This window comes from Wickerhamomyces anomalus, assembly GCF_001661255.1.
Source record: "Wickerhamomyces anomalus NRRL Y-366-8 unplaced genomic scaffold WICANscaffold_6, whole genome shotgun sequence".
Lineage (NCBI taxonomy): Eukaryota > Fungi > Ascomycota > Saccharomycetes > Phaffomycetales > Wickerhamomycetaceae > Hansenula > Hansenula anomala.
The window spans coordinates 817,785-832,666 of record NW_017567115.1 but is presented as its reverse complement, the minus strand read 5'-3'; the positions used below and the strand labels follow the sequence as shown (position 1 = coordinate 832,666).

General features: G+C 34.3%; 8 protein-coding genes and 1 non-coding gene across 9 annotated transcripts; 4 read left to right on the top strand and 5 right to left on the bottom strand.

Moving 5' to 3' along the window:
- Window positions 1-694: 694 nt before the first annotated feature.
- On the bottom strand, window positions 695-3,909 carry PEX1 (AAA family ATPase peroxin 1; the record flags this gene model as incomplete). The annotated part of the gene is made up of 2 exons (XM_019182303.1): window positions 695-3,760; window positions 3,811-3,909. 2 exons carry the CDS (start codon window positions 3,907-3,909, stop codon window positions 695-697), a joined length of 3,165 nt encoding a protein of 1,054 aa, XP_019036933.1.
- Window positions 3,910-4,107: 198 nt separating this feature from the next.
- Window positions 4,108-4,600, top strand: APS2 (Aps2p; the record flags this gene model as incomplete). The annotated part of the gene is made up of 2 exons (XM_019182268.1): window positions 4,108-4,182; window positions 4,241-4,600. The coding sequence occupies 2 exons, from the start codon at window positions 4,108-4,110 to the stop codon at window positions 4,598-4,600; spliced, it is 435 nt and encodes a 144-aa protein (XP_019036932.1).
- A 54-nt stretch (window positions 4,601-4,654) lies between these two features.
- On the bottom strand, window positions 4,655-5,333 carry CDC8 (bifunctional thymidylate/uridylate kinase; the record flags this gene model as incomplete). Its single annotated transcript, XM_019183855.1, has 2 exons — window positions 4,655-5,151; window positions 5,210-5,333. 2 exons carry the CDS (start codon window positions 5,331-5,333, stop codon window positions 4,655-4,657), a joined length of 621 nt encoding a protein of 206 aa, XP_019036931.1.
- Window positions 5,334-5,501: 168 nt separating this feature from the next.
- Window positions 5,502-5,590, top strand: WICANDRAFT_t125. Its single transcript has one exon. It is a non-coding gene; the product is annotated as a tRNA-Tyr (tRNA).
- A 127-nt stretch (window positions 5,591-5,717) lies between these two features.
- WICANDRAFT_85822 (M20 family metallopeptidase) lies at window positions 5,718-6,927 on the bottom strand (the record flags this gene model as incomplete). The annotated part of the gene is made up of 2 exons (XM_019185953.1): window positions 5,718-6,697; window positions 6,747-6,927. The coding sequence occupies 2 exons, from the start codon at window positions 6,925-6,927 to the stop codon at window positions 5,718-5,720; spliced, it is 1,161 nt and encodes a 386-aa protein (XP_019036930.1).
- Window positions 6,928-7,206: 279 nt separating this feature from the next.
- WICANDRAFT_22629 (phosphatase PAP2 family protein) lies at window positions 7,207-8,502 on the bottom strand (the record flags this gene model as incomplete). Its single annotated transcript, XM_019180956.1, has 1 exon — window positions 7,207-8,502. A coding segment is annotated over one exon (1,296 nt), but the record flags the coding sequence as incomplete, so codon positions are not given.
- A 1,840-nt stretch (window positions 8,503-10,342) lies between these two features.
- WICANDRAFT_107201 (MIND complex subunit DSN1) lies at window positions 10,343-11,743 on the top strand (the record flags this gene model as incomplete). The annotated part of the gene is made up of 1 exon (XM_019180494.1): window positions 10,343-11,743. The coding sequence occupies exon 1, from the start codon at window positions 10,397-10,399 to the stop codon at window positions 11,741-11,743; it is 1,347 nt and encodes a 448-aa protein (XP_019036928.1). The 5' UTR covers window positions 10,343-10,396.
- A 49-nt stretch (window positions 11,744-11,792) lies between these two features.
- TRS20 (TRAPP subunit TRS20) lies at window positions 11,793-12,286 on the bottom strand. The gene has a single exon (XM_019186566.1). It carries the CDS (start codon window positions 12,275-12,277, stop codon window positions 11,960-11,962), a length of 318 nt encoding a protein of 105 aa, XP_019036927.1. The 5' UTR covers window positions 12,278-12,286; the 3' UTR covers window positions 11,793-11,959.
- A 361-nt stretch (window positions 12,287-12,647) lies between these two features.
- MTC4 (Mtc4p) lies at window positions 12,648-14,794 on the top strand. The gene has a single exon (XM_019186565.1). The coding sequence runs from the start codon at window positions 12,714-12,716 to the stop codon at window positions 14,733-14,735; it is 2,022 nt and encodes a 673-aa protein (XP_019036926.1). The 5' UTR covers window positions 12,648-12,713; the 3' UTR covers window positions 14,736-14,794.
- Window positions 14,795-14,882: the final 88 nt, after the last annotated feature.

Genomic DNA, 14,882 nt, shown 5'->3' with positions numbered 1-14,882 from the left:
GGATTTGGTAGCTAGCAGTGGTATTGGTTTAACTGGTGATTTTATTTTATGAATTGTTCTATTTCCATAAGTTGATTGGTTCTTGCTTGGACTATCCAACAACTCGTAATCTTTATTGAATTTTATAGGTGACAGTTTAACAACGTTGGTATCAACCTCTTTCAATGGTGACTTCAGGGCCAAAGCATGGTCTCTTAATTGTTTTACTGGTGAATCCTTACCTCTCAGCTTAGAGGGCGATTCTAACAACAATTTGGGATTTCTATCAAATGTTAGTATGGAAACCTCCTTGATACATCCATTATATACATACTTTTCTGTAGCATTTAAAATCTCTTCCATTTGTTCGTCAATCCATGTGAACTCAGAGGCAACTGAATATGCAAATTGCTCAACATCATTAGCTATCAAATCATGAAGTGTAAACAGCTCATTCCTAATCCACTTGGAAGAACCTGGAATCTCATCTTTCTTTTTAGCAGCACTTATACTCCAAAGTGACATTTTTTGCGCTGTTATTCAATGTTATCCCTTTACAATGTTCACGTTTTAAGCATTTGTTTTTCCTTCTACATCATTTTTCCACAAACCAAAACATCAAAAAAAATAATGGTTTCTCGGGTTACGCGAAATCAAAACAAACAAAACGAATTCGCGAAAACTACTTGTAAAGTGTAAAAATGGAAACTATACTTCACATTAAAGTAGACCTAGCTCCTATTTCATTACTAGATGTTCCATCAGGCATATTTCCATCTCTTCCTGAAACAAATTGGTTATAAATTGAGCCCAGTTTCAACTTTTCAGATACTGAAATACTCGGTTTTGTATCTTTTAAAGAGGTGAGGAAATCGCTATTTTTGATCACGACGCCATTATCTTTCTTTTCTGATTTCTTTGTCTCTTGTTCCGATTCTTGTTTTTCTTTTTCAATGTTCTCCAGTAGGGGTTCGATTTGACGAAGAAGTTTAGTTCTTTCATGTGGTTTCATATCATGGTTTTGTTTAGCTTGTTTCAAAGACAATTGAACAAATTCATGAACGTTTTGATTTGAAGATTTAACTTCTCCTTCACTTTCCAATTTATCTTTCTCTAATTTTTCATGAACAGCTTGTAAATAAGCATTGTAACCAACAGCTTGTAAATCGGCGCCTGAGAATCCTTGTGTTTGAGTAGCAACTTCATTTAGATCGACATCAGGGCCCAAGTTCATCTTTCTTGTGATTGATTTAAGTATATCCAACCTATCTTCATGATTAGGCATATCACAAATAACACTCTTATCCAATCTTCCTGGACGTAATAATGCAGAATCAATCAAGTCAGGTCTACTTGTAGCAGCAAGGACATAAACCCCATCTAAACCTTCGGCACCATCCATTTGAGTCAACATTTGATTGACAACTCTATCAGTAACACCGGTGGAATCATGACCTCTCTTTGGAGCAATTGAATCAAATTCATCAAAGAACAGGATGCAAGGTTTTGCAGCTTGTGCTCTTTCGAACAACTCCCTAACAGATTGTTCACTTGCACCAATATATTTGTTTAAAATCTCAGGACCTTTGACCGATATGAAGTTTAGTCCACATTGACCAGCAACTGCAGAGGCAAGTAAAGTTTTACCACAACCTGGATACCCATATAATAAGATCCCTGATCTTAAACGCAAAGTGGCAGATTTGAAAATAGGCGCATATTTAGTTGGCCATTCTAAAGTTTCCAACAATATGGATTTTGCCTCTGTTAACCCACCAATATCAATCCAGCTTGTTGTAGATTTTTGTAGTTTAACACCTCTCAGATTTGAAGGAACATATCCAGAAATAGCTTTTGTAAATAATTCATTTGAAACTATTTTAGTTGGTTCGATCTCACCTTTTTCAATTGAAGAATAAATGGATTCATGATTGATTCTATCAACAAGAACTTTCAAATCACTAGGCAAATAACCTTCAGTTTCTAATGATAATTGTGATGCGTCAAATTCTGTTGAAAGAGATAAATTATCTTTTTTCAAAAATTCCTCAATCAACAATTGTCTAACCCCTTTATTTGGAGCTCTTAAGTTGAACGAATCTTCAATGCAATGACTTGAGAAGAGAAAGCTGTTGACAGCTTCTTTTGATCTTGCAGTTGCCAAAATTATCAAATTTTTCGACTTCATTATTGATTCCACAGTTTGAACAAAGTATTCGGTCAATTGTCTAGTTTGACCATTATCAGCATTTTCACTTTCAGCAGGAAATAAAGATTCAATACCTTCGAGAACCAACACACTAGGTGTATACCAAGCACATTTTGTTAACCAAGCAGAGATTTTATCTTTAATGTTTGAAGATGACTCTTTTGAAAAATCTGAGCATTGGACATGTAGTCTAAACACACCATCATTGTATAATCTTTGTGCAATTTCATTGACTATCAATGATTTACCAGAACCGGAAGCACCAAAGATCAATGCACCAATTTTTCTTCTTTTCAAAACTTTTTCAATCTTTTTAATGAGATCATCTTGACCTAAAGGTTTCTCAATTGGTTCATTTGAAACATCTTGTTCGATCTTAGGTGGTATTTGAGATTCCGGAATGACAATTTCATCACCAATATCTATATTCAATCTAGTATTCTTCAAAGACATTATCCATTCTGACTTTGTTCCTTTGAATTGTAAAACACCACCCTGTGGAAGACCATCCATACTAGGTAGTCTAACTTTATTAGTAAGACAAGTTTCAATATGAGTTTCAGGATTGAAAAATCCTTCAGAAAGTTCCTCCTTCATTTCAGTTATCTTTTTTTGTCTTTCTTCTTTTTCCTTCTTAGCTTTGGCATCGCTTAGTGAAAGCTGGTCAGTTGATACAGGAGCAGATACTGTTGTGAATGGATGAATAACAAACTCTAGTTTTCTTTCGATTGATACATTAACTGCTGGTTCTAATTGGACCATATCACCAACTTGGTCGGTTACACCTAATGCAATAGCTAATAATCGCGATAATCCAACGTGATTATGAACTTTTGGATCATGAACTAATTTTGCAATAACAGTCGTAGATGCAGGTTCGCCAGATCCCTGTGGTGAAGGTTCATGAGGCTTCTTACCAGGTCCAGGCATAATGGAAACTCGAACATATTCAGCCTTGTGTAATGTATAGATGATCTCATCAAAATTTGCATAAACTTCATATTTATTCTTTTCTTTATAGCTTTGGAAAAAACTATGCGGTAATGAAATTCCTCTCAGTAAAACAGATGCGGAACTTTCACGAGCTCTTCTTGATTTTGAACTTGATCTTGAACTAACTGACCTTGTTTTCTTTTTCTTTCTCTCTTTGGGTGCGATTATCACTTCGGCATTTGGACTAATTTTGGCGTATTTGGCTTTTGGCTCAGGTTCTAACTTCTTGACAACTAAGTTTGCAGTCACTGATCCTGTAGGATACAATACTAATGGGGCATCAATTTGAACAGCTCTGGTTTGAGATAATAGATGGTCTTCTAAAGCTCTGGCATGAAGCTCGATTGTTTCCCAATCCGAAGATGATAATGGATCAACATGCACTTTGTTGACTTCTTCATACTCTGTGATCACAGCTACTTTCACCCTGTTCGTTTCACTCAATTCATTAACATTTGCCAGCGCAGGATCAATTTCAATTGTGTTACCTGAGGTTGTATAACCAGACCAGCCGGTATAAAATACTTTGGCGACACCACCTCTGAAGAAACTGATCTTTATAAGCACATTCTGAGCAGGCTGTTGGTGGGTTAATATAGATTTTCTCACAGAGACAGATTACAACATACCAAGTTCAGATTGTACAACGTCGACCCCAGGTCTGCTGGCAGGTTGATCAAATTGGTTTTCAGCGGCACCAGCGACACCGTAACACCATTAGCCTCCATTATCAATGCTTTTCCTCTCTGGAGATGGCTTTTCACAAGTCCAATGCCTCTTTTGCCCTTGTTGATGAATTGGAACAAGACGATGATATGAGTCGAAGCTGTTTTTTTCTTGATCGCGGGGGTCGGCTAGAAGAGAAAAAAAAGTGTAGCCAAAAGAATCCAAAACAACTTCAGCAAAATCATCACCAAAAGATCAAAATGACATTGCAATACATTATTTGTATGAACAGACAGGGCAAAGTGCGGTTGGCGAAATGGTATGCTGACTATTCAGTGAGTTTAAGGGTTGTAGGAAGAAGAATCAGTTCAAAAACTAACACATATGAACTAGAATGAAGAAAAATACAGACTTAATGCTGATGTTCACAAATTGATCTCTTCAAGAGACCAGAAGCACCAGAGTAACTTTGTGGAGTTCCAAAATAATAAGCTGGTATATAAGAGATATGCTGGATTATATTTCATAGCTGGTATTGATCTACTGGATAATGAACTGATATACCTGTCATCTATACACTTGTTTGTTGAAGTGCTGGATTCTTATTTTGAAAACGTTTGTGAATTGGACTTGGTGTTTAATTTCTACAAGATTTATTCAGTTCTAGACGAGATGTTCTTAGCTGGAGAAATACAGGAGACGTCCAAGACGGTTATTTTGAATAGGTTACAACATGTTGATGCCCTTGAATGAATAGATTTATATACACACGAGAACAAATTATGCAAATGCTATCTTGTAACCTTCTTAAAACACGCCAATCTCATCGCCAAATTCCACATTCAATACTTTTTCATTCATGATGGCCCATATCTCACTTTCAACTTGTTCAATGTTTTTACCATCAACAACTATAGTTTCCCAATTAGGTTCATTAAAGAACAATTCAAATTGATGCTTCACTTTTAGTTGGAATTCTTTAACTTCATATCTCTCATCACCAAAACCTGAACGATCACTACTGTCATTTAAATTCAAAAATATGGTTAGATCAGGTTTAGGCAAACCAATATCTGGGTTCAACGACCATTGTCTGTCTAAGCCTTTAGCAGCAGTATATGCAACACCTGAATAAACATATCTATCCAACACCAAAGTCTTGCCTTCTCTCAGTTTAGATTTGATTGAGTTTGCAAGTTCCCATCTATTTGCAGAGAATAACAAATGTGCAGATTCATCAGATAATTCAAACGACTTATCAACTAGGTATGAGTTTATAAGTTTACCAATTGGTGTACTTCTATCTATACATAAGAGTTAGTTTCAACAATATTCAAGATCAAAATAATTAAAGGGACATACCTGGAAATTTTAACAATTCAACATCGCGTCCATTTGATCTCAATTTATCAACTAGTCGTCCTGTTTGTGTGGTCTTCCCGGCTCTATCCAGACCTTCTATCAATATTAAAGCACCTCTACCCATTTCAAGATTAACCAGTAGTAAATCAAAAAAGAGCAAACTCCAAAAGTAATTCAATAAACCATTTCACGTCTAGTCTAACTTCATCTACTTTGACGCGTTTTTTCATTGATGATTACGTAATCAACGGAAAATCATAAGCCTCCAAACACCATTTTCGCTCGTCCTCACCTCTCGGTAGCCAAGTTGGTTTAAGGCGCAAGACTGTAATGGTTTAACAAGACATCTTGAGATCGGGCGTTCGACTCGCCCCCGGGAGAATCATTTTTTTTGCCAAATTTTTACCGCATTTTTACACAATAGAGTGCTCCCAGGTCTTTTTTTAACCTACTACTGTGATCTATGAAGTTTTCTGATTATATTCATGGTATTAAAGTTTGTTTTTTATTAGTTGTGGAGTAAGTATTTTGTCAAATCTTTGTATCCGACAATTGCATCTCTCAATTCTCCGATCGTGACAAATTCATTAGCTGAATGTGCAACTTGAATAGTACCTGGTCCATACAGGTATCTAGATTTGAAACTTCTTTGTAAATTAGGGACATCGGTGAAATAAGCCAACACTGTGCTTTCAAATCCTGGGACAGTGAAGTTTAAATATTCAGGTTCATTTAATTGTTCTGGAAACAATTCAACGTTATGATATTCTTCATTTTCACTCTTGATAATCTCATCAATGATTTCACTAACCTTTGCAGCATCATTGGAAACTCTTATCAAGATTTTAGCCTTTGCAATTGGTGAAACAACATTACCAGCAACACCTGCATCAATTAATCCAGGGTTTATTGTTGAATTACCTAATAATTCATCAGTTGGTAAATCAGCATGAACGATTCTATGTAAAACATCAATCAATTTCTTATTAGCATCAATACCTAGATGTGGATACCCAGAATGTGAAGCCTTACCAGTAACTTTTAAATCAAAATGATAAACACCTTTATGGCCAATACCTAACTTACCTTCAGTTGGTTCACCAAAGATAACATGATCCCAATTAGCATCCAAATGATCATTAGCATATCTCATACCAACCCCATTATATTCTTCACCAACAACAAATAATAAAGCTACATCACCATTTTGAATTTCCCCATTCTCATAAAGTTCCAAAGTTGATAAGATTTGTGTAGCAACTGAAGCTTTTGCATCGACTGAACCTCTTCCGAAAATCTTATCGCCCTTGACGGTATAAGGGAAATATGGTGGGACTGTATCGATATGAGTTGTTAATAGGACTTTTGCATCTTTTTTAGAACCAAAATAGGCATAAACGTTTTGTCTGTTAGGTTCAACTTGTTGTAATTCAACAGTTAATCCCGATGATGTTAGATATTTTTGTAGAAAATCAGCAACTTCAAGTTCTAAGAGTTATTAGTATTGTACGGATGATAATTATTGAAAAAGACTTACCACCACCGGTGACTGAATTGATTTCCACTAAATATTTATGAAGGCTTAATAGTTTATCTTGAGAGTTTTGAAATTGGATGAATCCAGTAGTCAATTGATTTGGTAATTCGATCAAGTTTTGAAGAATTGAGGCACCAAGAGTGATTGAAACGAGTGAGAGTGTAGCTAAATGGAACTTCATCTTTAATGATAAGTGAATGAATTGAAGTGTATACTTTTGAACTTGGTTTAAAATGAGTCAATTAAAGCTGCTTTTTTTTCGAGGAGGTATTTTTTTTAAAACTATGGCGCTCTAAATCTTTATTTGGACTCATCGCCGATAAGAGAGCGGCGATATCCTCTTGACACGTTACGAGGTGACAGTCTAGTAATGTGTAGAACGTGAATTTATTAAAAGGATTTATAATTTTGTGGGTACGAAGTCCAATCCTAAATATTTAAAGACAGGAGGACAGCCTAGAATAACCACTATTGGGATACCAGCATAAACAATTAACCTAACAATGATTTCAATGTCATATCTTGGTTTGAAAGCACCACATGTGAAAATAACATTAGTTTCATGGAGTTTATCCAATTCTGCAAAATAGTTTTGATGCTTTTGTAGTTCTTCAATTTCTGTTCTGTCGATTGATGACATTGGCCCCACTGAATCTCTTTTTCTTGGATTCCCAATATCTTTAATTAAACCTTTTGCATCTGTTAATTTTTCTTTTCTTTCCAAAGTGTCACTTCTAATTCTATTAAAAGTTAAACTTTCTTTATCATTTGTCACTATTAAATCATAGAAAGGTTTGAAAATCTTGAATAATAAAGGCTTTGAAATTTCCTTCCATGTAACAACTAATGAAACACCAACAAAAATCCTCAACAAGACTTTTAAAATTCCAGAATGAGCAAATGAAAAAGGAATATCAAGCGGGTCAACACCATAAGTATGATCCAAACTGTAGGAAGTTTTAATATATCCCCAATGAGAGATTTCCAATCCCATGATAACTCCAATAAAAGCCACTGAATCATCATAACAAGGACAATCATCAACAGGTGAAACATGGATATAAATTAAAAAATAATTAACCAATGTAGTGCAGATTGGTATCAATATTGATTTTTGTAAAATTAAAGAATCATACCATTCTTGAGTTAAAGTTCTAACAACAAGACATATACAGCCGATTAATGAACCAACAATAATATCTGAAAACCCATGCATACCACAATAAATTCTTCCAATGATTAAAGAAATATAATAAATAGCTAAAACAAACAACAAAATGTTTGGTGTTAAGCTTGATTGGAAATTGTTATAATTTTCCAATAATTTTTTCAAAAGAAATAATGAAACAGCAGTAGCATTAGCAGAATGGGAAGAAGGGAACCCATATTCCTTAGCAGTATATCCAGATAATGTGATTCTATGTAATGGAGGAGATCTTGGTCTTGGTAAACAACAAAAATCTTTCAAAAACCCTGTGAAATATATCCCATATCCAATAATGAAGACTAAATCTCTACCAACTTGTCCATAACCTAACCAAATAGGTAATGGTAACATTAAAACATAAAAAGTGTGTGATGCGAAATTTGCAGTATATGAGAAGTAATAATCAAAGAATGAATTTCTTGAATTTTTTTGAATCTTAGCCAAGATTGGAGTTTCAGCTCTTATATATGGTAATAAGAACTGTCTAAATTTAAATCTTAATGGATGGATTTTAGTTTTATAATGGATATGAGGATAGTTCCCTGAATCTGCGTATTCGTGTTTTGTTTCAAAATCATTTAGATGGGCAAATTTATCTTGAGTTTTAGAAAGTGTTGATTGATTTGAATTCTTAGTATTGATCTCATCACTATCTTGTTCACTAAACTCCCTCTCAGTAGGGAAAGCAGTTGAAGATGTTGTTGATGCTATATGCGATTGTTGTGGAGATATTTGGTGATCATCCTCCATAGTTCTTGATGGGGATGCTAAAGTCATCTGAACAATAGGGAAATGGTGTTGTTGTTGTTGTTGTTGTTGATGGTGTACTTTTTTTGGTTTCGCTCTTTTTTATTTTTTTTTCAGAATTCCGCGTCTCGAAGAATAGATGAATTTGATAGAATTTCAGGTCTAGAAAAGATGGTTATAAAGAGGAATGATTAGGAAAAATGAATGAAGTGATTATTTAATTCTTCTAAGAGTATATCATTTAAATGTTTTCTAGTTTTCTTCATTAGTTTAACAAGAAGTTCGCGTTTAATCGGGTACCCCTATTCGCAAGAAGCGACTGGCCGTGAAAGGCCGTAGAACCACGGCTTGAGCTGACACAATTCAGTGGAGTTCAAAATAAAGAGAAAAGTAAGAGTGAAGGGTGGTTTTACTTGGGCATTATGATTTGTAGTTGGATGGGGATATAACTATTATAGGCCAGTTAGTTTCTAATAGTTTTAATTGTTCTTTGTTTATGTTTTACTCTCTTTTGTTAATTGGCAAATACTCAGATCTTGAACAATAGGAACAAAAAGGGTCTCAGGATGAGGTGTAGCACTTTGACTTTGACAGCTGCTGATTTTTGGTTCTTACAACTCGCCTGTAATTGCTAATGACTTAAATTATAACAACTGGTCTTCAGCTTGAATTTTAGATCTCGTAGCTCATCCATTTACTTCTCTTTTCGTTCATTAATCTTTTTCAATTAACCGAAAACAAGTGCACTCTCTTGTATACCATCGTTCGCGAATTTGTTCTAGTAGTACAGCTCGCGGGCCGGCGCCGCGCCGAGGTATTCTGCGGTAAAGAAAGCAGTATGTTTCACATCATACTAGTGCAGTTGACCTAGTAAGCCGGTAGTATAATAAACAGAGTGTTTTGTATATATTTATGTCTTTAAAATGCAGAAATTTGTAGACTAGTTTTGCGAATTTTGCTTTTTACTCAAGTTTATAAACCTAGCATTCTAAATTCTAACTAATAATTTTTAAAACTCAAAGATTATGCAAATTCGAAAAAATTCGTTAATCGCAAAAATAAAGCCATTATCATATATAGAAGCCTGTAATTATCTAATATCAATAATAAAATACCATTAAAACTCAAATAAAGTACAAATTATATCGAATTCAAAAGTCACAGAACGAGTTCGCGAACCTTGCAACTTGATGGTAACCATGGCAACTCGACCTGCCCTTACCAAGATTTTTCTCGCCCGTGAAAAAACAAAAACAAAAAACAAAAACAAATCAAAACAAACAGTCTTTCTTAATGAATTGGATAAACTAAGTTCAGAACTTTTGTTACATCAATTCAAACTCGTTGGCAGAGACATTACACACAGAGGGATTCGAAAAGTGCTATTTTAGTTCTGCTGTTGATCTTTACTCATCAATCTTATTGTTGTCTCCGGTTCATAAGAGGAAAAAAAAACATTCAATCTGGCAGACTCACCCATTCGAATCAAAGGCTGATATAATTGGAGAGATTATACCGTGGATTGAACAAACTCCCATTGACTAAACATATCAAAGCTGAATGATTTTAGTAACATCCAAGTTATAAAGTTCTCTTCCTCAATCATCACCCCCATTATCTATTCAGTACAGTACGCTTTTTTACATTCAACCTATCCACTGAACAACTCCATCAATCACCCGAGAAGACAAAGTCAATGCCTGTGAAGAAGAAGCAGACCCAAGAACGTCGACGCTCGACGCGTATACAGCACCAGGAGGAAGAAAAAAGACAAGAAGATCAGAAAAAGAGAACTAATCTTAAAGATTTATTGAAAAGAAGTAACTCATCAACTACAGCAACAGCTCCTTCCAAAGGGTCAAAAAGTTCATCAATTGAGCAAGATGGAGACTTTGTGTTCAAGAGAACTGGCTCATCTCAACCCGTAACTAATGTGGAGAAACAAAAGAAGCCAACCTCAAAGAAATCAACAACAAAGAAAGACACTAAAAAGCAAATAAGAAGACTGAATCCTGAAGATGTCACCATAACACCACAAAGAAATGGGCCACCTAAAAAGAAGAGTCGAAAAGCACAGAGGGATGACCATTATGAAGAACATTCAACATCTTTTCAAATATCGCTACCAATATCAGACACACCAATTATACGGAGAAATCAAAAGTTAAGAAAAGAGAATGAAAACGGTATAAGGAGATCCTCATTAGGTAACAGGGGTAAAAGAGTTTCGTCAATTGGTAATGGATTTTCAGCTGTTCCTCATGATAAAGTACCCACTAATGAATTTTATAAACATTTGGATTCTGATTTACCGGATCCTCACAAAATGAGACAATTATTAACATGGGTTGCCAAAAGAGTGTTTGATGATGATAAAAATAAACATATCAAACGTAAAAATAAATTACCTACAGAGGAAATTACAGCTTTGAATATTGCCAAAGTCATCAAAGAAGAATTAGTCAAAGATTTAAGTGATGGTAAAATCAATATAAGTTGGTGGAATAGACCTGATGAAGATGATGAGGATGATACAAATAATGATGAGAACAAATTAGAGAAAACATTAGTACCCAATGAGAAAAATGTTAAAAATGCTAAAGTTTTGAATGAATTGAAAGAAAAATTAGAGATTTTGAAAAAAGATACATCAAATTGGGAGAAATACATTAATAAAAAGATTGATATACCCACAGCCTCAAATGATTTAGATTCAGCCCCAACAATGACTAATGATGAACTTTGTAAGAAAATCATTGATTCTTCTACAATTTCAGAAATTTCTTCAATTGAAAACTCAACATTTAATGATTTGAATAATAATCTTGAAAAATCATTAGACAATTTTAATGATTTTATACATACCCTGAAATCATCGTCTTCAATTAGATCAAGGTTTGTAAAATTCAAATCAAAACAATTGGCTGAAATATTGGATCAAACATTTGATGATGATACTATAGAATTGATCAAGAATAATGAAGTTAATAAAGATGTTGATACGCATCAATTGTTGAAAGGTATTTCAAGGCTTGATAAATAGTTTCTTTTGTGTGCCATTATTGTACTATAACTTGTGTCTGGGTCTGTGTTTTTTTGTTTTATCTTTTAGGAGTTTTTATGTGGGTTCTTTTGTTTTTTCCCAAAGCACTGTTGTGTGATTGATTTTTTTGAATTATGAATTTTATTACTGTACTATTATAATATACAATTGAAAGAAAAACTAATCATTAATTATCGTAACATTGGGAAAATTTCTCTATAAATATTTCTTTGCAAAACCTTTAACCTTCAAATCAAACAACGGACTAGAGATAGGATCATTAACTTTATAGAAAGGATTCAATAAAGTCTTCACATACAAATCATTCAAATCACTGAAAAACTGTCTTATGCTTTCTTCATTCTTAGATTCATGTAATAATAAAAACTTGATATTACCAGGTGTAACAAACGCACTAACCAAAAACCCATAAAAATTATCAACAACTTTCAAATAAAGAGCATTAGATTTCCACTGTACATCTTCCACTATATCTATTGCGGAATGTAATATGAATGGGTTCAATTCTTTCATTTCTGGTGAGAACTAGAGAGCCCAGGTTAATTTCTTGATCTTGTGTTGATCTTTTGTACCATACTCACTTTCGACGTCCCGTCGCCTCCTTGTCTATAAGTCCCGAATTCTGATTCATATATTGGATTGTCCGTTGTACCTATCATGGCCAAGTAGTATGACATGGTTGCAATTGATCTATAAGCTAAAAGTTCCCAATGTTTTCAATTCAAAATGGTTTATATTTTTGGTTCGTATTTTTCTTTGAAATCGTTCGCGAATTCATTCTGTGTTTTAAGGCCACGACTTTCCGCGAATGGAGTTTTTGGCTGTCACTTTTTTGAGTTGCAACAGCCATCATTTGAAGTTGGAACAATTGAATAGAAACGAATAAACTGAGGGTTTCACAAGGAAATGGTTATATAAAGAAGAGTTTTGAGAAAGAGATTAGAGATCAATGATAAGTCATAAAGCATTTGGAGACTCGGGCAAGTTCAGTCCTGAAGATCCGTTATCAACGAGAAGCTTTAATCATGATCATGAAACTAGACGAGTATCAACTGCTTCATCATCATCAAGAAACAGCGGTGTTGATATGAGAAGACTCTCATTCGGCAATTCCTTGCAAGTGCCCAAGAATCATCAACAACAACACCAACATCATGAGCAACAACCACAACAGATTAATACAGATAATCAGCGGCGTAAATGGAATAGGTATCGTCAAAGTGAGGGTTTTGATTTCGATCCTTTAGGTGGTGGGTTATCTTCATTAGCAAAAGGCAATAGATCTTTGAGTTCAAGTCCTAAAAGTGGCTCTACTACAGCAAATGATCAAGAGAGTGGTGGATCAAACAATAATAACGACTCAAGTATGTTGCGCCAAAATGCTCAAAGTGAAGAAGAGAAGGAAAAAGTAAAAGAAGCTGGACAATTGGCTTCAGTATTTTTGGAAATGAGGAAAAACATAATGAGCGATTTCAATATAGATCTTGAACATAATGAAAGTTTGGATTTAGAAAGAGATAAAAACATTCCTGGCCAAGTTCGTCTAAGAAACATCTCAAGAGCCACTATTCAACGAGCTGAGAAAGTTAAAGTGATGTTAAATCTATACTATTTTTATGTTTTCAACACTCAAAGAGAGACCCAACCAAAATTTGCAGGTGTTGATGGGGTTTATAATCCATTACAAGTTATAAGAAACAGAAGAATAAGGAAAAAATATCATCAACCTCCAAAACTAGCTATAAAAACATTACCTTATGCCTCAACTGTTTTCAGTCGGTCCAAGCATAAGTTGGTATGGCAAGTTGATCTGACCGAACTAACTTATGATTTTAATTGGAGAGCTCAACATTGGCATGAATTAGTAAACCCCCTTGGGGAATTATGGTTCCCACCTGAAGATGATGGAACAGGTAAACATCATCATCACCATCGTCACCACGATCACCATCACCCACACTTGTCAAATCATCATCATCACTCATCCGAAAAGGAACTTTCATATATTCATGACAAATTGTTTGAAAATGATGCAACAGATGAGTATGACTCAAGTAATAATAGTTCAAAAGATGATGTTACCTCAATGGCAACTAGATCTAGAAAAAGAGATAAATTAACTTCAAAGATTAGAAGAAGATCAAAATCACCATATAAGAAGAAGAAAGAACAAGATAGCAAGGAGCAGTTAAATGATGGATTTGAATATAGTGGAGAGAGATCTAATGCTGATTCGTTAGGCTCGAATTTGTTCCCTATGGAGAGTAATGGCTCATTCAAGGGTAATTTATTAAATGATATCTCTATTGAGCCGATAAAGAATCATCAAAGAGTTTTATCAAGCAGTGATTCAAATGGACAAAGCAATGATGGAGGTACAGGTACCAATATTACAGGCTCATCAAGCTCTAAAGACTCTGATGACCTAGAGATTGAAGAATTGAAAGCCCTGAATAACTATTTACAAAAACTTCGTAAATTGGATGATTTAATGAATTTTGGGGAACACCATTTAACAGTCAAAGAACGTGAATATTCTCAACTGATTAATTTCCAAAAAGTTATCAAGGAAAGTGAACAAATCCGTCAAAATTCAAGATATTTGAAGGAAAATGTATTGACTAAGTATGATGGCTTAATGAATGAAAAATCATCATCTTTGGAATACTATCAAAATGAATTGACAAACAATTATTCACCAAGAGTTGATAAGTTATTGTTACTATCTGATAGAACTATAGGTGAAGTTAATACAACTCTATCATTAGAAGTTAGAAAATTAAGTGAACGGTTGGAAAAGTTGGGGCCTTCTTATAAAAGAGCAGGTTCTTTGGTTAGTTTGGCATATTGGTTATTGGAAAATTTAATTGTTTTGTTGTTATGGAGTATATGGATTGGGTTTTCTATTGGAAGAATGTTTAGGTTTTTCATTATGTTGATTTGGAAGGTTATAAAATGGGTATTTTATTAAAAGGTCAAAAGAGTCTTTCCAGTGATACGAGTAAATACTCATAACTACGACATTCGTTGCATTTATATTGTGGATACAAAGCTGCTTAATGAATATAGTAGCAATTGTTACATGATATGTACGTAAATTTCTAGGTTCTATTATACA

Coding starts and splice junctions, on each gene's coding strand:
- TRS20 (XM_019186566.1), bottom strand. CDS start 12,277: ATGAAAGAATTGAACCCATTCATATTACATTCCGCAATAGATATAGTG.
- MTC4 (XM_019186565.1), top strand. CDS start 12,714: ATGATAAGTCATAAAGCATTTGGAGACTCGGGCAAGTTCAGTCCTGAA.